Consider the following 26,260-nt stretch of genomic DNA (forward strand, 5'->3'; position numbering starts at 1 on the left):
GGGACCCCTCTTGGGTACTGCAGCCTCACGTGGCGCCTCGCCTTCTCGAGCTTTCTGTCGCCCCGGCTTCGTCTCTCGCGGTGTCTGCCCTCCGGCGGCCGGTCCGGTGAGAGGCGCCCTCGCGCCTAGTACACGGCCCCGCCCACCGTTAAGAACCCGGAAGAAGGAAGTGCGTGCCTCGGCCGGACTTCCTAGGTAAGAGTGGACCGCGGAGCGGTAGGTCTCCTACCTCTTCGTTTCTCGGCTCTGTAGTCTGAGTTGAGCTCTGAGGGCGGGGTCCCTGCTGGTCCCCGCCTCCAGGTGGGCGGGGCTGGTTGCCGGACCGCCCACTCTTGAGGGCAGAGCCAGGTGGCCCCATGCGCCCTCCTTGGAAACGGGAAGAGATAGAATTCTGTTTGTTTTCGTTAGGACGCGGCTTCTGCCGAGCCTAGTCGCTGGCTTGTTTCCGCAGTACCCATTCCCTCTGCCTGCCTGCTGACCCGAAACCTTCTCTTCCAGTCCAACATGCCCCCCAAATGTGACGTGTTAATTCAGGATGAACTACGGAAAAGGCTGTACCAGACGTTTAAGGCCCGCGGTATTCTGGACATGCTCAAGGTATCAGTTTTAGGCATATCTGTTATATGACTTTTACAAAGTGTAACCTATAGCAGTAAGTACACGTTTACATCCATCCAGGTCTTGGGTTTTGAAAGTAGTACGTACGAGACACAGATTATGTTAGTGACCGACATTTTCATGTTTTGTATAGCTAGTTATCCTGGAACAATAGTCTCAAAGGTTTTAAAGTTAGATTTATTAAAGTGACATTAAGATGGGAGGAGGAACTTTATGAAATGAACACATTTTAATAAGGTTAAGCTGTTTTGTGAAGCTGGTTTATAGGTTCCTGAACTAATAAGTGGTTTTGTAATAATCAGTTTGCCTGAACGACATTGACACCATATGTAACGTATTAAGTGTATTGCTTACTGTAGAATAGTTTAGGGAATGAGAACTTTCTTTAAAACATTTTGAAAGGTATGTATGTATATTTTACTTGGGCAGCATATACTTATTAGTATGAATTAACAGCAAGGAGTAGGATTACCTCAATCGTGTTCCCATTATACATTTCAGAAGTGTATTTTATACTTAAATTGGAAATTAAGGAAAACTGAGCTTATATTTTTTCTTCTCCCTCCCCCATTGTTTTTGTAACTCAAAAAAAAACAACCCACTTCAGACTCATATGAAAAATACAGAAAAACAGAAAGGAGAAGTCGGTTGTGATACAATCACTAATTGGCATAATGGGGTGTGTATTCTTTCTAGTTACTATTACATGGTGAGCATTTTCCTGTGTCCTTAAAAGTTTCTTGAAATCTTCCTTTTCAGTGGCACCAGGCTCATTTTTGTATGTGTGTGCAATTTATGTGGCAATCACCACATAATTGGGGCAGCAAATATGTATTAGTACACTTTATATATAAATGAACAGCAAGGAATAGGATTAGTTCAAATGTGCTTTCATTATTATTGATATATATGTATATATTTTAGAAGTATATTTTACACTTAGAATGTTGAATAGGTTATATTCAGGTTTAGACCTCCTTTAGTTACATTTCTCATTTTTCCCTAGAATAGATTAAGTGGTTTCATGTGCCTGAATGACTCTTTATCCTAGACAATTGGATCAAAGGGCATGAGCATTTCTTTTAAAGGCTCTTCACCTCTGGTTCTAGAAAGATTGTAATAGTATCTAGTCCACCGGCAGTTTGACAATGCTTGTCTCACTCCAATAGTACTGTCACGACGTTGTAAAAACCAATCTAAGATGGAAAATCTCTTATTTTAGTATTTATTCCTTTGATTATTAATGAGGTTGCACATATTTTCTGGCCATTTACATGTTTTGCAAGAATTGGTAGTTCATGTCTCTTGCTTATTTTGGGGGGGTGTTAATGTTTTCTTATTAATATATAAAAACTTTGAATAGAAACAATCCTTTTTCCATTTTTATGGCAATACTTTATCTCAGTGTTCAATTTTAATTTGGCTCTAAAAATATTGGTGTTTTTTTTTATATCGTTAAATCTATTGATTTTTTTTGGCTAGTTAGTCTCAGTAAATTTTTCTCTACTAAGAGCATGAATATTCACTTTTAAGTTTTTAAAAAGGCTTCAGATTTTGTAGTTAACACTTGATTCCACCTGGAATTAATTGTAGTGTATAATGCATTAGTAAGCTTTCCAATGTGGAATGGTCCTTGCATTCCTGAGCATGGCGGGTTTTCTTTTTATTTTTTTGTTTTTCTGGGTTAGTTCTGATCGCGTTTCACATGCTGTCTGTAGTCACAGTTGATATTGACTTACCCTGTTTGCACTATCCCTGTTGGGCTCTGGTATGGGGATTTTGTTACCCTTGTTCACCACAGCTGCAGTGTATCCTTGGGAGAAACTGTCCTGTTTGCCGCTGGTGGTGGTGCTGAAATCCAGCTTGGTCAATGGCAGGGCAGAATTTCACTCTCTGAGCTAGTTTTTACTTTCAATTCAAGGGCTGTGGCCTGGGTGAGTTCTAATTTTTAAAATTGATTGAATTTTTAGTTGCCTAATTCTATTTGGATGTTTGATAAGAATTTTTATTTATGGTTAAGTACAAAGTCATGACATTTATCAAATCTTTTTCATATTGGAGTCTACTCAGTCTGTCCATTTCTGGGGGAGATGTGCTGAGGATCCCAAGTCTCTTCTCCCACTTCCCCTCCCCCCACATTAATTGTATGTATTTTTGTCATTGAAAAGTTAATTCTGAGTGGGTTTTCCTCTTTACATTAGCTGCTTTAAGATGGCGTGCTTTTTGTATTTGTCAAGATGGGAGTTTTTAATGTCATTTCATTTTTTTCTACTCTTAGTTTCCTTTCAACCTACTTAGAGCATTCAATTAAATTCTATCCTATTGCAGTACTTGTCTATAAGACACCTGGAATCACTTTTATCAATTAAGGTGGATCTAAATAAATTACTTCTTTAGCATGTAACAAATCTAATTAACCCTTTGAGTAGTACAAACATTCATGTACGTCCTCGTGCCTCCTGGCCATCCAGCGAGCATGAAAAAACCCACTACTCAAAGGATTAAACTACCTCTAAATTTTATTGGTGGAGAATGCTGTAGTTTCTCTCGTTTTGTTATTTCTGTTACTGAACTGGATTAGATGAGGCAGAGCATACATATTCTTCTCAGTGTCAGTGTCTTTCGGATTATAAGATTGTCGATGTGTAAGTCCTGTTCTGTACTGGTAGTTACACACTGTTCTTCGCTCTAGCTGAAGGCTGAAGACAGAGGTCTAGCAACTCCCTTTGTTTCCTGCTTGTATTCTGTTAATATGAATCTATTATATATTATTCAGTGTTGAACCCCATGGATATGGCAACATACTCTTAAGCTAAGCCCAATTTTATATTTTCAGATTATATGCAAAATTGCAAAATAGATTAGAAAAAATACCCAGTAGTTCAATGAATTTAGAAATTTATTTATCTATTTATTTTTTATTTTATTTTAATTTTTTTTACAGAGACAGAGTCTGAGAGAGGGATAGATAGGGACAGACAGGAACGGAGAGAGTTGAGAAGCATCAATCATTTGTTTTTCGTTGCGACACCTTAGTTGTTCATTGATTGCTTTCTCATATGTGCCTTGACCGGGGGGCTACAGCAGACCGAGTAACCCCTTGCTCAAGCCAGTGACCTTGGGTCCAAGCCGGTGAACTTTGCTCAAACCAGATGAGCCCACGCTCAAGCTGGTGACCTCGGGGTCTCAAACCTGGGTCCTCCGCATCCCAGTCCGACGCTCTATCCACTGTGCCACTGCCTGGTCAGGCATTCTTCTTCTTCTTCTTCTTCTTTTATTTTTTAGAAGACAGAGAGAGGGACAGATAGGGACAGGCAGATAGGAAAGGGACAGATGAGAAGCATCAATTCTTCATTGCGGCACTTTAGTTGTTCACTAATTACTTTCTCATATGTGCCTTCACTGGGGGCCTACAGCAGAGCCAGTGACCCCTTGATCGAGCCAGCGACCTTGGGCTCAAGCCAGTGACCATGGGGTCATGTCTATGATCCCATACTCAAGCCAGCAACCTTGGGGTTTTGAACCTAAGTCCTCAACATCAAAGGCCGATGCTCCATCCACTGTGCCACTGCCTGATCAGGCTGGAGATTTTCTTAAAATACTAGTTATTAGCTTTAAAAAATTGCCCACCTTGAACCTAAATTTCCTTACTTATAAAATGTGAGAAAATTACTGTATTTCACAGTGTCTTTAGATATAAATAGTATATATATATAATATAATATATTTATGGAAGGTTCTTCTTTGGGTTTACTGATTTCTCTTCTAGTTAGTCTCATTTACTGTTATTCTGGGTTTACTGTTATTTCCTTCCAGGGAACCCAATTTTATATTCACAACTATGCCCAATAACCTGGTTTCACCCAGTATTGTTTCATATCCTCCAACAATCCACAGAGGTGGTGAAGCTGCAAAATTTTAATTTCTATTGATACCCCGATCAAGAGCTGCTGAAACAGACTCATAGAGAAGACAAGTTAGAGATTGCATGTGTTCTGGCTATCCTAGCAGGTCACTTGGAAGCTGTTGAAAGCAGGCTTCTTTTCCCAGAACCCATGGGCTACTTGTCTCACAGGGTGAGACAGAGAGTGCGGCAAGGAAGTTCCTGACTTCTGACCATGGAGCTAGAAGCGGGAAATAAAATGGAGAGTTCTAATTCATGTGGCCATCTATGTCTCTGCAGTGTAACAACCCGCTGAAGGTTTGCTCCCTCCTGTTTCTTTTCTGTTTTTCTTTGTGACCTAGACACAGCTGAGGAAGCAGCTCATTCAAGAACTGATGCACCCTGCCCTGAGCGGAAAAGTGCAGCCCCAGTCCATGGCAGTGCAAGGGAATGCCCTCTTGATAGGGGCTTCTAACTGTCTTGTGGCAGACCACTTACAGAGATGTGGCTACGAGTACTCACTCTCGGTGTTCTTTTCCGAAAGTGGCTTAGCAGAGGACAAGGTAAAGTTTTTCCTTCCTTATTCTGAGTTTTCTCCTAACAGCCTTTCTCCTCAGATGACTGTAAAGTTCTTCATAATAGTTGAGTGCTACTTGGCGGGCCTGGTCCGTTTCTCAGTCATCTTTAAAGCTACGTCATGGAATTGTTATTTAATGCAGCAAAGCAGTACTCATTTTAATATTTTATCAATTCCTTGGCATCTCGATTATTAGTCTTTTGTTAAATTGGGATGTGTAGAATCGTGCAGTGTTTCAGAGCTCGAGTTGATGTTATGATCCCTGTAGTCGACTAAGATACAGAACTGCCATTTATGTTGAATTTCTGTTGTGAGCTCAGCCCTGGGCTAGTCACTCTGCAGGTGTATGTGTGGCCCAGGTGAGAAATCAGAGTCTGGAGAGACAGGGGTGATTGCTAGAGGCCACAGGATTTCTAGATCTCTGAAATGTGCTCTTTTAACAATGCCACAGGCTCTGTCTCTAGATACTGCTCTTCTTTGTGAGGTATACATTATTTTTTTAAAAAATCTGTGGTGTACTTAAATATTAAAACATGTTTTATCACTTTTCTAGTTATTTGAACTGTATTCCTCCACCATTGCTATTGAACATATTAGTCACACGTTATTATTTTAAAGGCAGATACATCAAACTTTCCCCGTATTTTTAAAAATAGACTTAATTTTTTAGAGCAGTTTAGGTTCGCAGCGAAACTGAGCAGAAAGGGAGAGTTCCCGCATGCTCCCTGCCCCCACACGTGTGCAGACCCCCTTGTCAACATTTTCACAATTAATGAGCCTTCACGGTGGCATCAGTTTTGTCTGAAATCCAGTCGACCTTAGGGTGCACTCCTTGTGTTATCCCTGTTTTTACTCTGTCTTATCCAGAATTGTCTAAAGTTTCATATTCAGAAGTTTTAAGAAAACATGAACAGTGTTAATACTTAAAAAATGTAAAACCTAAATATACTGTATTTATTCATTAATGACCAAACTACATATTAACATTAGAGGAATTCTTTTTTGGTCCATCAGTCTCTCAGGTTCTAATTATATTTCATAATTTTGCTTATTGCATGCATAACAATTATATTATTATTAGAGCAGTAATTAATGTAGTTCACAAACTTAAAAGTTTTTACTACTAAAAAAATGCCATGCATGGCCCTGGCCAGTTGCTCAGTGTAGAGTGTGGGCCTGGCTTATGGATGTCCTGGGTTGGATTCCGGGTCAGGGCATGCAGAAGTGACTTCTTCTCTACCTTCCCCCCTTCTTCATTTCCTTCTCTCTCTCTGTCTATCTATCTCTATCTCTTATCTCTATCTCTATCCCCCTCTTTACCTCCGGCCACCATGGCTCCATTGGAACAAGTTGGCCCCAGACACTGAGGATGGCTCCATGGCCTCCGCCTCAGGCGCTAAAAAAAAAAAAAAAAAGGCTCTGTTGCTGAGAAATGGAGCAGCTGCCCCAGATGGGCAGAGCATCACCCCTAGAGGGTTTGCTGGGTGGATTTCGGTGGGGGCACACGTGGGAGTCTGTCTCTCTGCCTTCCTTTTTCTCACTGGAAAAAAAAAATAACCATGCAGAATATTTTCTTTAAAGGAAAACCAATAGAAAATAAATTGTCTCATTGTTCTCACGATAGATATAGTAAATGATACGTACTGTACTGGAAATGTATGTTAAGAATAGCTACTCAGGGAGTGACGTCAGAGAAATGGCACCATAAGGAGTGATACCGATAAATCTCCCCAAAAATTCAACAATATCTTCAACCAGAGACAGAAAAATCTATCCTTGGAGCCTCCAGAAGTCCCACACTAAACGCGAAGGCAGAGGCAGCAGCAACCCCATAGCTGGATCATTAGGCTACTAATTCAGGAAGGAAAGACTAGGAGTGAGGCTCCAGGAAAACGGACTCTCTCATTGTCGGAGCCTGCAAATGCTAATGAGCCTCGACTGCCAACGAGACTGAAGCCCAATATATGACATCGCCATAGAGACTTATCAACTGCAAACCTCTACCTAAACATGCCACAGGGGCAGAGCCTGGGGTACAGAGTCATCGACCAGAAAGAGGGAGAGAAAAGAAAAAGCAAGAAGATAACCTCTCAAAATCAAGAATAATCCACAGACTTTATAACCTATCCCATTTTATTATATTTGTTCATTTGTTTTTCTTCTTGTCTTGATTATTTTCTTCCTCTTCCAATTTGGTCGTTTAATTCTCTGCCAGTCTTACTCTCTCCTCTCCTTGAACTACACTACCCATAAGTGTTATATCTCCCATTATCTTTTCTTTCTTCTTCCTTTCTCTCTATGAGGGTTGCACTCCAAAACCCTTAACTCTCTCTCTCCTTTTATTCTTTTTTCTTCTTTTTGTGTTTTCCTCTTTCTTTTTTTTCTCCCTCTATATTAGTTTCTTCTTTTCTCATTTACTTTTCCTCTCATTCAATCCTCAATCACGAAAAAATTATTTATCTGGGACTCAAATTTTTCTTTGTGGTGCTTTGGGGGTTTTTTTACTTCGCTTTTTTAACTCACTAGCAGTGCTCCCAACCCTAGCTCTCCATTTTATCTAGTTCTTGCTCCACTAAATACAATAGTAATTTTTTAATTTTTTCCCCTTTTTCCTGTTTCCCTCTTATTCCTCTCATCATATCTCTTAGTCAACCATCACCTAAAAGCAAATCATTTTATTCTTGCCCCAATTTTTTCCTTTTTTGCATTTTGTGGGTCCATACCCCCTTTTTTGCCCCTTTATCACTTCTCCCCAACTCAGGCCCTCCATTATAGGTAGTTTTTGTTCTGTTTAGCACAATATAATTCACAGTTCACCACAAGATTTTCTCAAGAAGGAGGGGAGAGGAGAGGAGAGGAGAGGAAAAAAATGGGAGGGGGAATAATAATTTTTTTATTCTTTTTTATTTTTATTTTTTTAACTTTTTATTCTTCATTAATTCTCATTAATAATATCAACAAAACCACCCTCAGATACCATTAAGGAAAAGGAAATAGAATATCATGGATACAAAAGCCAGAGAGGTAGCACAGATAGATGAGGAAAAATCTATGGAGAAAAAAATTTAATATATTGGAAACCTTGGAGCTAAATGACAGAGAATTTAAAATAGAAATCCTAAAAATACTCAGAGATATACAAGAACACACAGAAAGGCAATTTAGGGAGCTCAGAAAACAACTCAATGAACACAAAGAATATATTACCAAGGAAATTGAAACTATAAAAACAAATAAAACAGATGAAAAACTCAATTCACAAGCTGAAAAATGAAGTAACAAGCTTAGCTAATAGAACAGGCCAGATAGAAGGTAAGATTAGAGAAATAGAAGATAAGCCACTTGAGGCACAACAGAGAGAAGAAGAAAGAGACTCAAAAATTAAAAAAAATTAAAAAGCCCTACAGGAATTGTCTGACTCCATCAAAAAGAATAACATAAGAATAATAGGTATATCAGAGGGAGAAGAAAGAGAAAATGGAATGGAGAACATATTCAAACAAATAATAGATGAGAACTTCTCAAGCCTGTGGAAAGAACTAAAGCCTCAAAATTCAAGAAGCAAACAGAACTCCGAGTTTTCTTAACCCCAACAAACCTACTCCAAGGCACATCATAATGAAATTGGCACAAACCAACGACAAAGAAAAAATTCTCAAGGCCGCCAGGGAAAAGAAGAATACAACATATAAAGAAAGGCCCATTAGATTATCATCAGATTTCTCAACAGAAACTCTACAAGCTAGAAGAGAGGGGACCGCAATATTTAAAGTCCTGAAAGAGAGGAACTTTCAGCCATTATTTCTATACCCATCAAAGCTATCCTTCAAAAACGAAGGAGAAATAAAAACATTCACAGATACAGAAAAGATGAGGGAATTTATCATCAGAAAACCCCCACTCCAGGAATTACTAAAGGGGGTTTTCCAACCAGATACAAAGAACAAAACAAAACCAAACCACAAGTAAAAGCTCCACCAAGAACACAATAAAACCAAATTTAAACTGTGACAACAACAAAAAAAAGGGGAGAGGACGGAGATTAACAGTAGCAAAGGACGATGGAATGGAAAAGTACTCACAAGATAGTGCATTACAATGAACAGGGTAGGAACCCTTTTCATTACTTAATGGTAACTACCATTGAAAAAAACACAGAAACACATGATTTAAAAAAGGTAGCAACAGAGGAAAGATGTATAGAATACAACCAAACAAAAAACAAAAGATAGAAAACCGAAAGAGAAGAATCAAACAAGACACAAAACAGAAAGCAATGTATAAAATGGCAATAGGGAATTCACAAGTGTCAATAATTATACTAAATGTAAATGGATTAAACTCACCAATAAAAAGGCACAGAGTAGCAGAATGGATTAAAAAAGAAAATACAACTGTATGCTGCCTACAAGAAACTCATCTAAGCAACAAGGATAAAAACAAATTCAAAGTGAAAGGCTGGAAAACAATACTCCAAGCAAATAACATAAAAAAAAAGCAGGCGTAGCAATACTCATATCTGATAATGTTGACTACAAGACAGCAAAAGTACTCAAAGATAAAAATGGTCATTTCATAATGAATAAGGGGATGGTGAATCAAGAAGACATAACAATTCTTAATATATATGCACCAAACCAAGGAGCACCAAAGTATATAAGACAGCTACTTACTGACCTTAAAACAAAAACTGACAAAAATACAATCAGCCTGACCAGGCGGTAGCGCAGTGGATAGAGCATCAGACTGGGATGCGGAGGACCCAGGTTCAAGACCCCGAGGTCACCAGCTTGAGCGCAGGCTCATCTGGTTTGAGCAGAGCTCACCAGATTGGATCCAAGGTCGCTGGCTTGAGCAGGGGGTTGCTCAGTCTGCTGTGACCCCATGGTTAAGGCACATATGAGAAAGCAATTGATGAACAACTAAGGTGTTGCAACGAAAAACTAATGATTGATGCTTCTCATCTCTCTCTGTTCCTGTCTGTCTGTCCCTATCTATCCCTCTCTCTGACTCTTTCTCTGTCTCTGTAAATTAAAAAATAAAATAATATAAATAAAAAAAAAATACAATCATACTTGGAAACCTCAATACACCGCTGACGGGTCTAGATCGGTCATCCAAACAGAGAATCAATAAAGATATATTGGCCTTAAATGAAACACTAGAGCACCTGGATATGATAGACATCTACAGGACATTTCATCCCAAAGTGACAGAGTATACTTTTTTCTCCAGTGTACATGGATCATTCTCAAAATTGACCATATGCTGGGCCACAAAAACAACATCAGCAAATTCAGAAAAATCGAAGTTGTACCAAGCATATTTTCTGATCATAAAGCCTTGAAACTAGAATTCAACTGCAGAAAAGAGGAAAAAAAACACACAAAAATGTGGAAACTAAACAACATACTTTTAAAAAATGAATAGGTCAAAGAAGAAATAAGCGCAGAGATCAAAAGATATATACAGACTAATGAAAATGACAATACGACATATCAGAATCTATGGGATGCAGCAAAAGCAGTGATAAGAGGGAAGTTCATATCACTTCAGGCATATATGAACAAACAAGAGAGAGCCCAAGTGAACCACTTAACTTCCCACCTTAAGGAACTAGAAAAAGAAGAACAAAGACAACCCAAAACCAGCCGAAGAAAGGAGATAATAAAAATCAGAGCAGAAATAAATGAATTAGAGAACAGAAAAACTCTAGAAAAAATTAATAGAACAAGGAGCTGGTTCTTTGAAAAGATCAACAAAATTGACAAACCCTTGGCAAGACTTACCAAGGAAAAAAGAGAAAGAACTCATATAAACAAAATCCAAAATGAAAGAGGAGAAATCACCACGGACACCGTAGATATACAAAGAATTATTGTAGAATACTATGAAAAACTTTATGCCACTAAATTCAACAACCTAGAAGAAATAGATAAATTCCTAGAACAATACAACCTTCCTAGACTGAGTCAAGAAGAAGCAGAAAGCCTAAACAGACCAATTAGTAGGGAAGAAATAGAAAAAAATATTAAAAACCTCCCCAAAAATAAAAGTCCAGGCCCAGACGGTTATACTAGTGAATTCTATCAAACATTCAAAGAAGACTTGGTTCCTATTCTACTCAAAGTTTTCCAAAAAATTGAAGAAGCAGTACTTCCAAACACATTTTATGAGGCCAACATAACCCTCATACCAAAACCAGGCAAGGATGGCACAAAAAAAGAAAACTACAGACCAATATCTCTAATGAATACAGATGCTAAAATACTAAACAAAATACTAGCAAATCGAATACAACAACATATTAAAAAAATAATACATCATGATCAAGTGGGATTCATCCCAGAATCTCAAGGATGGTTCAACATACGTAAAACGGTTAACGTAATACACCATATCAACAAAACAAAGAACAAAACCCACATGATTTTATCAATAGATACAGAAAAGGCATTTGATAAAATACAACACAATTTTATGTTTAAGACTCTCAACAAAATGGGTATAGAAGGAAAATATCTCAACATGATAAAGGCCATATATGATAAACCATCAGCTAACATCATATTAAATGGCACTAAACTGAAGGCTTTCCCCCTTAAATCAGGAACAAGACAGGGTTGTCCACTCTCTCCACTCTTATTTAATGTGGTACTAGAGGTTCTAGCCAGAGCAATCAGACAAGACAAAGAAATAAAAGGCATCCATATCGGAAAAGAAGTAAAGGTATCACTTTTTGCAGATGATATGATCCTATACATTGAAAACCCCAAAGAATCTACAAAAAGACTACTAGAAACAATAAGCCAATACAGTAAGGTCGCAGGATACAAAATTAACATACAAAAGTCCATAGCCTTTCTATATGCCAACAATGAAACATTTGAGAACTAACTAAATGGTGGGATCTTGATAACATTATACGAAGTGAAATAAGTAAATCAGAAAAAATCAAGAACTGCATGATTCCATACATAGGTGGGACATAAAAACGAGACTAAGAGACATTGATAAAAGTGTGGTGGTTATGAGGGGGAGGGAGAGGAAAAGGGGGAGGGGCACAAAGAAAACTAGATAGAAGGTGATGGAGGACATTCTGACTTTGGGTGATGGGTATGCAACATAATTGATTGACAAGATAACCTGGACATGTTTTCTTTGAACATATGTACCCTGATTTATTGACGTCACCCTAGTAAAATTAATAAGGAAAAAAAAAAGCAAAAAAAAGAATAGCTACTCAAAATATCTGTTTAAAGCTATTTTCCATATACTTTAATCATTCATATTTGTAAAGACAGTAAGAATTTACTTTATTTACATTTTGAAGCAATAGTCCTTTAGAATAATTAATTGCAATAAAAGACCCTGGATATGACTTATGTATTCATTGGTTCATTTGATATTGGAGTGCTTGTCATCCATAAGGCATTAAACCATTTCTGTCATTTCTGTTAGGCATATCATCTTCATTATGAAGTATTTGGAGGTTAATTACATGATCAAGAAAAATATTTTATGTATTTGACCTCAATATATTTATTTTAATTTATTTAATAGTATAAGGAAGAGCTTCAATTTTTTATTAGCATAGTTATAATTTTATTTTTATTTAATGTGAAGATAATTCTTAGTCATATATTTAGAAACATCCTAATTCCTCATTTAAACACTGATGTAATGTCTGCTTAATTAATTTTTTTTCCTTAAGGTATTTATGATGCAGGATCTATTACAACACATTAAAGTCAAACCTGACTCCAGTCTCTACAAGTCACTGGTAGGATTACTGAGTTTTTATAACCTGCTTTGGTTTGTTAATTATACCTGAATAGTCAAATAAAAAGAAAATATTTTCTTTTAACAGATTTCAGGATTTGATCAAGAAAACCAAGGAGGTAGGAGTCTTCATCTTTGTAGAGATATGGTAACATTTTTGTCATGTATTTTTCCTATAAAAGTATGAAACTAATTTTTAGGGAGAAGAACAGGGAATCTAATTTGAATTACGATTTTTTTTTTTACTGACAGTACCTGGCCTTTTAAATAAACAGAACAATTCATCTGTTGTTTTGACAACTGTAGATCATTTCCTTCAAATCTCAATTTTTAATGACTTTATATACTCAAGAAAATTGCAGACAGTATTAGTAGCCCCACAAATGGATTGAAAGTTTTTACAAGGTTGAAATCACACACAAAAAACAACTAACTTAGGCTAAGTATCTTTAGATCCTAGATACTGGTTTACAGAGTATTGTATTGATACTTGCTTAAAGAATTAAATATCTGTTCAGTGATATGTTATAGGTCTTTAGTCTGAAGTATTTATATTGACCTGACAAATTAATTTTGGCCTTGATAATCGCCTTTGTAGACTCCATAGCTGCTATGAGACAGTATCAGTCTTTGCCTCCAGTTTCTGGCACTGAGCTCCTAAAACCCTTGTGACTTCCTCGGTGATAGGAGTGTCTTCTGTTCTAATGGAGCAATCTGGGTGGGCTCCCAGATGGTCCTGGGTGTCTCCTGGGTGAGGGCTGGTCACTGGAAAGACCAAGTCAGGATTAGAAACTTGGACTTTTCACTCCACATCCGCATTCCCTTGAGAAGGGAGAAGGACTAACAGTGGAGTCCATGATTGATTAGACCTAAGTGATGAAGTCTCCATAAAATCCCCAAAGCCAAGGTTTGCAGAGCCACTGAGTTGAACACCTGGCGGTGCTGGGCAAGCGGTGTGTCCAGCTGGGGCGTGGAGGCTCCGTGCCCTTCCATACACCATTTCACCAGGGCGTAGGGGCTCCGTGCCCTTCCGTACACCATTTCACCTGGGCGTGGAGGCTCCGTGCCCTTCCGTACACCATTTCACCTGGGCGTAGGGGCTCCGTGCCCTTCCGTACACCATTTCACCTGGGCGTAGGGGCTCCGTGCCCTTCCGTACACCATTTCACCTGGACGTAGGGGCTCCGTGCCCTTCCGTACACCATTTCACCGGGGCGTGGAGGCTCCGTGCCCTTCCATACACCATTTCACCGGGGCGTAGAGGCTCCGTGCCCTTCCATACACCATTTCACCTGGGCGTGGAGGCTGTGTGCCCTTCCGTACACCTTTCCACCGTACGTGTCGTTTCTATCTGGATATTCACCTGGCTCCTTCAGCATATCCTTAAATAAAGTGGTAGAGCTAAGTTCACGTTTGCCTGCGTGGGTCTGAGCCCATCACCGGTGGCATCTGATTCTACCTCCGGACAGACCATATCGGAATTGAGATAATTGTAGATTCCCAGAGGGGTCACACAGAGTTGTTGGGCGTGTGGAAAAGCCCCACACATTTGGTGACCGGATGTGACCGAGTGCTGTGCTATATGTCGTGTTCTCTGTAAAAGGAAAGGAGACTCGCAGGGAAGAGAAACCTAGCAGGGAAGAGCTGGGTTTTTCCCTCTATAGAAAGGGCGAAACTGAGTTTTGTTCCTCCACAACTGCTGTGACAGGGAAAGCATGGGCTAGGCTGACAATGGACTTTGTTGTGTGAGCATAAGCTGGGAAGTTGCCTGTGAGGCATAATTATTCTTGAGGTCTTTTACAACAGTCTGCAACATTATGTAGTACTACTTGAACGTTGTGCATGCCTGGATCTTGTCCGTTGTCATTGCTACTGCCCCCGCCAGGACATTTATTCAGAACTTACCATTCAACAAACGTTGGAGTATCTACTCCCTGCCAACCATTAGTGTGTGACTTAGTTGCCTGGTCTCTTGGGAGTAATGTTAGCAGAGATAAGGAAATAGGATCACGGGCCATCTAGACTGCCAAGCAGGGCATACCTGTGGGACTTCAGTACGGTAAGTGATGCTAGCTAGAGACTTATTCTAAGCCAGTGCCATCCGGTGCACTTCTCTGTGATGGTGGGAATGACTGTCTCTGCTGTCTGATATGGTAGCCACTAGCCACATGTGCCTGTTGAGCATTTGAAAAATGGCTGGTGTGACTGAAGAACTGAAATTATAATTTAAATTCAAACACCTACATGTGAATAGTGGTTATCATACTGAACAGCACAAGTCTAAGGTATATAGCAGGTGTCTGTAGCTTAACTATTGTTTCAGAAAGAAATTAAGGCTTTAAAGGGATAATAAGAAATAGTCCACTTATTATAGGTATTTATAATTATCTTTAAAAATAGCTTTTCACTTTTACATACTCTCTTTAAATATTTCTGGTTCAGAAAGACAGCTAGCTGGCTAACAGCTTCTCCGGGCTTCACCCAGCATCCTAGTAAAACTTCTTTTTTTATTTTTAAAAAAATTTTTTTAAGGCACACTCTTAGGTAAGAGGTGCTTTTTTTTTTTAGTTCATTTTAGAGAGGAGAGGGAGAGACAAGAGACAGAGAGAGAGAAGGAGGGAGGAGCTGGAAGCATCAACTCCCATATGTGCCTTGACCAGGCAAGCCCAGGGTTTTGAACCGGCGACCTCAGCATTTCCAGGTCGACGCTTTATCCACTGTGCCACCACAGGTCAGGCGTAAAACAAACTCAGAAAAACTAGGAGGAGCAGACATGTCAGACATCCTAATGGCAAAGTTTGGATAGAACTCTTTGCTAGCAGTAAAATAGCCACTGTGAAAATGCAGAGATTTTAAAAATTGGTGGCTTCCAATGAAGAGACTGAGACAGTCAGAAAGCATGTAGGGAGATACTTTGCCCTGAATGCTGCCTGTTCCGGGACAGGGACTTCGCTCTTCCCTGTCTGTGCTCCACCGGGGTATTTTGAATGCACGTAACTGATCAGTTTTTCTCCTGCTGACGGAGCCTGCTGATTTTCCCACTCCCTTGTCCACCTTAAAGGATGATCAGAGTTTTCATCTCTGCACTCGTATGAGGAAAAGCGGATTTCTCTGTCGTAGTATGTATTTGCGTCTATTTATTATTCTGTTTGTTATTGAACATTAAATTTTTCCTATAAACTCTTTTTATGCACTTTTTTTATTTTCTTACTGATTTGTAAGAGTTCTTTGATATGAAAATTAATACTGTGTCCATTTTGTAGATTTCTTTTCCTGTGTATCATTTGTCTTTTGACTTTATTTTATACCATATACAAGTTCTTAATTTTATGTTGTTAAATATTTCTATTTACCACTTCTAGATTTTTGTGTCATGCTTAGAAAGGATTTCCCTCAGAAATTATTCTTAAGAGATACATAGTGTAAGAAAGGATAATGTTATAAAACCAAACTTTATAAACAGTATCTGAGCAATGTTTGAACAAAAGAAAGTTGTGAGACAAAACTATACATTGTATTTTTTAGGTTTTCTCCTGAAGTTTCTAAGAGAAGTAGCAGAATATCATCGTGATAAAGAAACTTGTGACGTGGACACCCAGACAAGTCTGATGTTTCCTAGCAAAGACTCTCTTGGTAATTGTAGGCATCTTTCATAAATTTAAGTCTTGCTGCTTCCCTTCTGAGTGGAGGAGATGACCTGCTTTACCGTGTTACACGTGTGTCCCTAGTCCGGGAGGGATGTCAGCCGCAGACAGCAGGCCCGTTTCCTCTGCTGTCACTGCTGGAAGGACCAGCCCTGCTCTCCAGTGCTGCCCCTCCCTCCACGACCACCAGGGTGACACTGTCTAAAATCCGTGGGGATGCAAAGGCCCACATTCTTGTTGGTTGGGTTGAACCTTTCACCGGGAGGCTCTTCCTGTATCTGATTTTACTTTATTTCATAGCTCCTAGCGTGGGCAGATCCTATACTATTTGCATGCTAGAGAATATTCTAGAGACATCAGTTGCCCGTGGCTTCATTTTATAGTAGAGAAGGTAGAGGTAGCCCGAGGAAGGAAGCCCCTTGAAAACCCCCAGTCCGGGAGGCCCTGGTTCTGCATCCAGGTTCTGTGGGCTGACCCAGAGCCTGTGCCGCCGTGCGGCCTTTCTGCAGTGCCACTCTGCCCTGTAGCTATGTGCTCCGGAGGGAAGGGAAACAGCCGGCTCATGTGCTGTGATGAATCCATTTCTGGGCCTTTCCTTACTCTTAAGGAGCACAGTGCCTTTAACTTGTAAGACAGTAAAAGTTCAGTTACCTTACTCGACTTCTGTCAGCCGTTTTCTCCTGTACATACTCTTCAGTGGCATTGGTGTTCACACGACTGGGCTGCTGCTCCCGGTCTGGGTGTGCACTCAGCTGTGTGGTTGCTTCCTGCGCACGTTCGGCTCGAGGGCCGCGGGTCGCTGCAGAGGGCACTGCAATGGGACAGTCAGCAGCCCTGCCTTTAGTCCCAGTTATGCCTTTATGTAGTTGCTTAGCCCTCTGGGAGTCGCTTACACTCTGGGCATCCGTGTCCTTTGTCAAATGGAAGACTTGAAACTCAAGGTCTTTAATTTATTTGAAGGTCAGTGTTTTGAACACATGACTCGACTCTCACTAAAGACCAATAAAAGAACTCTCTGCTTTGGCGGTTCAAGACTGGAAAGAGATGTTTTCTGATTTAAACTTTGATTTCTCTTTCCCTGACATTTTATGATGAAAATTCTCAAACATTCAAAGCAATTGAAAGTTTTACAGTGAACACTTATACACCTAGATATCCTCTATCACTTATCTGTCCATTTATCTTAATTTTTAAAAATTACTTTACAGTAAACTGCAGACATCCGTGCACACTCTTCTAAATATGCTCTTTGCTTTTGAACAGGCCTCTGGCCTCTTGTTCACTGACAACATTCCTCTATCCTCATTCCCTCTTTATTTTTTTCCTTTTTAATAGCCAAGAAGCTGCAGGCTATTGATGATCAGTTTGCAGGTGCTTATCCTCCTCATCCAAAGTTAGCATCTTTAGAAATGAAGCTAAATGAATATAAGAGAGAAATAAAACAGCAGCTTCAGGCAGAAATGCATGAAAAGGTAAGTTTAGGCCTGGCCTCTGGTCCGCCAGTGGATAAAGTGTCGACCTGGAACACTGAGGTCGCTGCTTTGAAACCCTGGGCTTGCCTGGTCAGGGCACAAATGGGAGTTGATGCTTCCTGCTCCTCCCCCTTCTCTCTCTCTCTACTCTCTAAAATGAATTAAAAATAAATTTAGCCTGACCAGGCGGTGGCGCAGTGGAAAGAGCGTCGAACTGGGACACAGAGGAGCCAGGTTCGAGACCCTGAGGTCGTCAGCTTGAGCGCAGGCTCATCTGGTTTGAGCAAAAGCCCACCAGCTTGGACCCAAGGTCGCTGGCTCCAACAAGGGGCTGCGCGGTCTGCTGAAGGCCTGCGGTCAAGGCACATATGAGAAAGCAATCAATGAGCAACTAAGGTGTTGCAACGTGCAATGAAAAACTAATGATTGATGCTTCTCATCTCTCTCTGTTCCTGTCTGTCCCTGTCTATCCCTCTCTCTGACTCACTCTCTGTCTCTGTAAAAAAAAAAAAAATTTTAAATTTAAATGATACTGTTAACAAAATGACATTTTACATATCTTTTCATTCTTAATCTTAGGTATATAGGAAAATATCTAGAATCTATTAATGAATGTGATACTGTCTTTATGTGCGTGTTGTTTTCCTTTCCACTTGATGACATTTCTTTTTGCCTTTTGAGTGAATCCTGCAGGTACAGTGAATGAGACAAAACTAAAGATGAATTTAACTATTTAGAGCACAAATGTTAACCCTAAACATGGAGAACTTGTTACTATTTTTTTAGTATCGTTATTGGCATTTACAATTATTTGTGATCACTTGGCAGTTGAAGCATTTTAAAGATAGTGAAATAGAAAAAATTAAAATGGAAGAGAAGAGAAAGTCTGAGAAGGAATTAGCACAGTTCCGGAATGACGTGGAAAGAACTTGTCAAGCAAAATCTGAAGCCCTCCTTTCTCGGGAAAAGATGTCCCTTGAGAGAATTCAAAGGCACCAGGAGGTAATATTTTAAAGTCATTGACTGGGTGGCTCTTTCCTGCTGCTGTTAGATTGGCTCACAGTGCTGGAGCGAGGCAGGGCAGTTGCTGGAACAGTCGATGGTGCCAGGTCCTAGAGGAGTAAGAGGAACTGTGGGCAAGAGCACACGAGCAAGACTCAGCCTCGAAAAACCTAGCAGATTTCCTTCCTCAGGTTTGCTGGAAGGGAGAATGGGTAGGAATGGCCGCGTCAGGAGTGGAAATCACTCTGAGTGAGTGGCGGATGTGAGGTTAGGCAGCAAGCTTGAGGAGAGGACCAGGGCTAGGAAGTTGCTGCCCGGGGGCAGGGAAGAGCAGCTCAGAAGCAGACAGGGCAGCTGAACTGTTTTGGGGGCCCTGCTGCGGCGGGCAGCTTGGAGGTGAAGTAGACCAAACCAAGTTCTGTGGGTGACTGTTCTGTTGTGGCTCTCGGGAGGGCTTGGAAGGCCAGCGAGGCCCGAAGGTAGGGGTATTTGTTGGAGGTGAAGTAGACCAAACCAAGTTCTGTGGGTGACTGTTCTGTTGTGGCTCTCGGGGGGCTTGGAAGGCCAGAGAGGCCCGAAGGTAGGGTATTTGGAGAATGTAGCCTTACAGAGCTAGCTGAATTGATGTGAGCTGAGAAAGGCAGCCTGTTTAGTTGAAGACTCGGGTTCGGCACGATGGTGAGGGGACCCGGAGGACAGGGTGGGTGGCTACTCATCTAGGGAGGAGGGTGCGCTCCGGGGCAGTCTCGCAGACACGGAGTAGGTCTGGGGAGACTGGCGGTGGAAGAATAAGGGGAGACCGAGAGGACAGAGTTGCAGGCTGAGGTGTCAGATGAATTTGGACACCAAAAACAGTGTGCGTCCATTAGAGCAAAGGTGAAGGTCCCTGGAGCAGAGGAGTCCAGCACTGCAAGTACCACCCAGGTGTCCACTGGAGCTTGTCACCTGGGAAGGTGACTGGACAGGAGCTGGAGGGGGTGAGGAGTGGCGGGAAGTGCGTGTCGGCAGGAGGGATTGGATCCACTCCCTTCAGAAAAACAGGTTCCTGTCCCAAGGGTGTGTCAGACCAGACTGGGTTTGGGGCACGGTTTCCTGTGTATAGCCAGAACAACGGTACCAGGAGACGGCGGAAGTCAGAGCCTTCCTCCTGGCATCAGCCCTTGCTTGGGGCTTCTCAGTGAGACCGGTTATTAATGGTAATTGCACCCCCTCTGTGATTTTGTAGAGCATTTCTGGGAATTGGGCTCATCTTAGCTATGATGATGATGATGATGATCTTAGCTATGATGATGATGATCATTTTAGCTATGATGATGATGATAATCATTTTAGCGATGATGATGATGATGAAGAAGAGGAGGAGGAGGAGGAGGAGGATGAAAGCGCAGGTCTTTGAGGTGATTGGATTGTATTCAGACCATCACTTTCATCTTCACGATGGGTGACAGACTGGATCAGATCAACCACTTAGTAAACAGCCCCGAGTCCCCACTTAGTTAATGGATTCTCAGAAGGTTCTGGAGAAGGCTGTTGTCCTCATAAAGTACCATGCCTTTTCTCCATCAGCTGGAATGTCCTTCCCCTTCTCTCCCGGATGAAACTGCCCTGTCCTTCGAACTCCAGCTTGAGTGTCACCTCCTATGATGCCTTCCCTGCCTCCCACTGTGGCCTCATTTAGGCGTCATTCTTGCCGTGGACCGTGAATCCTGGTTTTGAAATCATCACGTTGTGGCAGGATTGTTTCTCTCCCCTAGTAAAGTGAAGTTTTTAAAAGATGGGACAGCATCTCTCCGTCTTTGTATCCAGCTCCCAGTGTGTTTTTTGACATAATCGGTCAATTCTCACAGTGCACACACAAATGGAAGCATGGCCTATTTATTCAGGGGTTCATAGGAGCTTGCTAATGCTGAGTCGTAATGACCCTTGGATTGAAACTTTCAGACAACTGAACCTTGGGGATTTGGTTTTGTTAAGTTTTATTGCTGAATGTGCATTTTGTTGTTGTTTTGTGTTTTCACTATAGAACTTATCAGAATTTTAAATAAGTGTTTGAGAGATGGTAAGTAGTATAATTACACAAGGGATGTTAGGACTACAGGGTAACGTAGCTTAACAGTCATTGGGGAAAGAGGCAATTTTTGTGCAGCCCATACAGGCAGAAAGCATACCTTGAAGTGGAACCTCTTGAAAGTAAAATGGTTACTCTAAATGTCCATACATCGATTGTTTTTTTTTTGGAATTTAGGAAGCACTCTATTAGTTCACATCTGTTTTTTTAGCTTGCTTGCTTAAAATGAATGCTCTCCTGTACAGATGGAAACAAAGGAAATTTACGCTCAAAGGCAGCTTCTGTTAAAAGATATAGATTTGCTAAGAGGCAGAGAAGCGGAGCTGAAGCAAAGAACTGAAGCTTTTGAATTGTAAGTAATATGTTCTCATTTTGGATATTCAGAATCTATGAGATTAAAAAGAACTAAACATGTCTAAGTGTTCTAATGCTAATTGACAAGTAGAGTTCTTGGTTATAAAGGTGCTATCACCTGACTTTAAAAGGCACAACTTAAGAGAAACAAAGACTAGGATCTCGCTTTTGAAATATTAGACGTTAGGATGAAAAGCAGAATGTGATACCATCATCAGACTACAATGAAACCAGACAAATAATTTGAAGAGTCTAATAATTCTTTAAAGAATCCCATTGCACATTTATGTTCAGTCATTCAGATCTAATGGTTGCATGTGCCCATGGTACTGAATTTCAGAGACGTTTACCTGTCTGCTATCCGAGGAAATTCGACGGCTCTCACTTGACTTGTGCTGGGTGAAACAGTCCTGTGATAGATGTGTGTACTTTTTCTGTGTGGTCACAGATGTTTCATTATTCAAATCATACCTGGGATAAATAGCAAGCTCATCACTCTTTAATTTATGGAATAAGCTTTCTTTCCTATTAGATTCTGCTACTGACACTCACAGATACTTGTATTTCATTAAAGGATTTGTCTTCATCTTCACTAATGTCATTCTCTCATTTGTATAGGCTTGAATCATTTGATTTTCCCTCTCTGCCAACCTTACTCCCTTTTTGGCAGTACTGAAATGGTAAACTAACGAAGTTTGGGTGGAGATAGCTTATGATTATACTATCACTTTACCTCCACTTTCCCTAACTGTTCCTCCCTGCTAAGCATATAGGGTGCAGTGTTTTTCAACCGCCAGTCTGCAAACAGTTAACCACCCTAATATTGTAAGAAGCTTATAGACCCAGTGATTATAGCCTCTGTAGCCTTCATACAGCATCAGGGTGGTTAACTCTTGTGGACCGGCACGAAATTTCTGGCGGACCGGCAGTTGAAAACCACTGTTTCACTGCTCCTTTGCTTTACGGATTAGTCAGCAGAGGGAGCTGACACACTGTGCTTTTATCCTTTGCTTGGCATAGTCGGTGTTCCCTAGCACTTCTCAGGGCTTGATCTAAGTACCCATGAACCTGATTACCTGGCTCTGGAATTGATTTGTGCTTCATTTAAGGTCTCGCTATGAAGACCATTCCATTCTTCAGTATTTGGAAGTTGTGATTGATCATGTATCATTTGCTGTCTCTTTCAGCACTCTTTTCCGTATTCAATCTCTAGATTATTAAATGCCAAAACCAATCTTCTACCTTTAATACCTATGGGCTAATCAATTAACTCTCACAGAAACAGTCTTATAGAAGAAACGAGCACTAAAGTAACTTAAGTTTGGTTTGTAGCTTTGTGACCTAACATCATTCTTTCCCCTCTGCCTTGATTATGGCCACTTCTCACCTGTGACCGTTTCTAAGTGTGAACCGTCTTCTGTGAAAAAGCATTTTGGTCTTGACGCTTTCACGCTCCCTCCAGCCTGGTGCCACTGTATATAGTTCCATCTGCTGTGTGAGAACCATCATAACTCGGTCCGTTCATAGAATAGATGGAAGACTTCTGGCTCTTTCTGTTTATTTCCCAGTGGTGACAGTCACAGAACAGTTTTAGTCTGTGGAGCTAAAGTCACATGTTATTTTTTCCCCTATTGTCTTTATTTCAGGTATTGTAGTTTTTTATTTGCTCTTTATATTTTTGCTAATTTCAGGGCCCAGAAGCTACAAGAAGAAAAAAATAAAAGCATGACGGATGCACTTAGGAGACGGGAGCTGAATATAAAGAATATGGAGGAGGCCTATGACCAGAGGCTCAAGAGTGAAATTCTAAAGTAATTGGCATTTTTAAAGAAATAATATGTTTGAATTAAGTTGATGGAAACATGGCAACAGTACTGAAGTAAATAAGATGAACATTTTATGGTGAAAAAGTTAATGTTTAAGAAAATACCTGTTTTCATTGACGGTCAAATCAAGGCTTTCCCATGAGTATTTGAGTTCAGATAGTTTGAAAACGATACATAGAGACAATAACATTCTCTGCTTGCTCTCACTCATAGCTTCTCTAACATGTATCAAGGGCCTGCGATTTGCTGTAATTTTTAGGGCACCTTGTGACTTGCACTGCTGATGAGCTGTGAAGTTTGAATTATGATCACTTTTATGTCTCTTTTCCTCTACCCCACTCGTACTGCCACTAGGATGGGGGTATATGACACTTTAAATAAGTTATTCTATCTAGTGGGTTAGTATTTATCAGTGAGCATATGCCTTGTAGTCCTTCAAGATTCTGCAAAGACAGGATCGAAAGAAACAAACTGAAATTAAGTATATGAAGCAAAAAAAGTGCTACAGAGAAAAGGAATTAAGGACAACTGTGGTTACTGTGGCTTTCCTATAGTCTGAGTTATTGTGACTAATATCTTAGCGCAGAGACATTAAGCCCATTTGGTAACCTTTTCCTCTAATGCTCAGTGTAATGCCTGGCACATAATAAGTCTTCAGTTAGTATTCGTGAGTAAATGAATTTCTGGTGAAGAGATGACTCATGTGAGCTGCTCTGGTATTTCATAATCATTGACCTCTTTCTGCTGCCTTGCCCATAATTTGTTATTGATAATTCCATTGCATAGCACTTGCAGAGGTTTCTTAAGGTTATTCTTTAAAAGAATTTTAATAAAAAATAGAGTACCTTTCCATGTGTCAATTTTGAAATGACGGGTGATCTCTCTACATATTTGAGGTCAGCTTCTCAAATATAGTAGCAAACACTAAAGTATCTGTAGTTGTTAAACTCTTAGGAAAAACGGAATACGTGTTTGGTAACTTGACACCGCCATGGAGATCAGTTCGGTATTATTTGTCTGCGTTGGGTCTCCTCTAAGACTTTGGCAAGTGTTGGTGTCGGAAGGTACTCACCACAGGAGTGCTTCTCTTCCTCGCTACTTTCTCTGAACCAGAAAGTCTGCTAGTCACGGTTGGTCGAGATAAGTAAAACTGCTTGAAAATGTGCCTTTTGGTATTGCTAGCGCAGGTATAAAAGTGTTGGCAGTTGGCTCTCAGTACTATGCTCAGCACCCAAGGCAGAGTTCTTCTGGTAGGAGTGGAGGGGAGACAAGGAGGTGGGTTGGAAGTGACTGACTGCTTTTTACAAAACAAACGTATAAGAGTTTATTTGAGCCAAACTGATAACATACATAAACCAGGGTGCAAGACCTCAAATGCTTCTAAAATTATGTATTTTTAAAAATTAATTTTAGAGGGATAGGAACAGAGGGAGAGAGAGGTGTGCGTCAATGTGTTGTTCCACTTCTTTATGCATTCAGTGGTTTATTCCTGTATGTGCCCTGACCGCGGATTGAACCTGGAACCTTGGCGTATTGGAACAGCACTAACCAACTGAGCTTACTGGCCAGGGCTGGAAGCGACTGACTTCTTTCTTTTGGTATTTAGAGTCAGTTGTATACTGTGTAAATTTAACTTACTTTTTTGCGTCAGTCCAGACCAATGTGCAATTACTGTTCTCAGTAACCTCACAATAACATGAGTTTTGGGGACCTGGTTTACAGGATCGCATCAGGCTGTTACTGGACTTTGTATACTCAGAATTTGAATCTCTGGCCGTATACTGAGAGACCTTGACATTATGCATGGCCGTGTTCAGTGCCATAGATAAGCTCACACACTGATAGACTATGATCTCTCCAGGAAAGGGAGAAAAATCTCACTTTTAGCCATTCTGATTTTCAGGTATCAACTTGAGCTAAAGGATGACTATATCACCAGAAGGAACAGACTGGTTGAAGACGAAAGGAAGAATAAAGGTGATTCTTGGGGAGGGGGGCTGTACTTTTCATTTCTGATATAGGTTATTAGCTTGCTACATTGGTCATGTTATATGTTGTGTGTTTGTGTGTGTGTGTGTGTTATATATACACTGCTCACAGAAATTAGGGGGTAGTTTATCGCTTCATATTCATTTTGAAATATCCCCTAACTTTTGTGAGCAGTATATATAAAAGCTTATACTTCATTGCTACTATAAAATTACACCTTTTAATTTTACAAGATATGAAAAATAATCATTGCCTTTCACTGTGCTTTGGCAAACCTTCATGTATTTTAACCTTTTGTATATTAACAAAGGTCAGTGATTTACTGGAAGGATTTTATCCAACTTTACATGTTTTGGGTTTTTTTTTAATAAGAAAAGAAATATATATTAAACTGTGAGTAAGTAGTATATTCAGTATTTTTTCCCCATCTACCCCCCTCCCTCCCTTTTGGCAACCATCAGCTTATCTGTATCTGTGGGTCTGTTTTTGATTTTTTTAAGATTTATTTGGTTTTTCTTATTTAGATTCCACATATAAGTTACATTGTATAAGTTAATTATATAGTAGTTATCTTTCTCTGATTTATTTCACTTACCATAACACCCTTTAGGTCCATCCATGTTGTCGCCAATGGCAAGATGTCATTCCTTTATATTGTTATAAATAATATTCTGTTGTGTATATATGCACCACGTCTTCTTTACCCACTTATCTGTTAATAGTTCTAGGAAGTTTCTTGTGACGAGAAACCGGCTGCTTCCATATCTTGGCTGTTACTGTACTGCTGCAGTGAACACAGGGGTACACACGTATATCTTTTTGAAGTAGTGTTTTTCAGAGATACCCTGAGAAGTAGACTTGCTGGATCATATGGCAGCTCTAGTTTTAATATTTTGAGGCTCCTCCATACTGTTTTCTGTAGTGGATGCACTAATTTATAGTCCCACCAACAGTGTGTGAGGGTTCCCTTTCCCCACAGCCTCGCCAACACTTGCTGTTTGTTGACTTATTGATGGTAGCCCATCTGACAGGTGTGAGGTGATAT

At 40.2% G+C, this 26,260-nt stretch overlaps 1 protein-coding gene across 2 annotated transcripts in view; it reads left to right on the plus strand.

Annotated features, from left to right (window-relative positions):
- Positions 1–209: 209 nt before the first annotated feature.
- OFD1 (OFD1 centriole and centriolar satellite protein) overlaps positions 210–26,260 on the plus strand; it is a 54,599-nt gene continuing 28,548 nt past the window's right edge. Inside the window, exons 1-11 of one of the 2 annotated variants that reach the window (XM_066357405.1) lie at positions 210–216; positions 499–597; positions 4,864–5,064; positions 12,793–12,861; positions 12,949–12,979; positions 16,386–16,493; positions 17,840–17,976; positions 18,805–18,978; positions 21,292–21,398; positions 23,092–23,211; positions 25,130–25,203. In XM_066357405.1, coding sequence (XP_066213502.1) covers positions 505–597; positions 4,864–5,064; positions 12,793–12,861; positions 12,949–12,979; positions 16,386–16,493; positions 17,840–17,976; positions 18,805–18,978; positions 21,292–21,398; positions 23,092–23,211; positions 25,130–25,203 — 1,114 coding nt within the window. In that variant the 5' untranslated portion in view covers positions 210–216; positions 499–504. Of the gene's footprint in view, positions 217–311; positions 598–4,863; positions 5,065–12,792; positions 12,862–12,948; positions 12,980–16,385; positions 16,494–17,839; positions 17,977–18,804; positions 18,979–21,291; positions 21,399–23,091; positions 23,212–25,129; positions 25,204–26,260 lie in introns of those variants that run through there. The other variant, XM_066357406.1, reaches the window with a different exon arrangement.

This window comes from Saccopteryx leptura, chromosome X (genome assembly GCF_036850995.1).
Source record: "Saccopteryx leptura isolate mSacLep1 chromosome X, mSacLep1_pri_phased_curated, whole genome shotgun sequence".
Classification (NCBI taxonomy): Eukaryota; Metazoa; Chordata; class Mammalia; order Chiroptera; family Emballonuridae; genus Saccopteryx; species Saccopteryx leptura.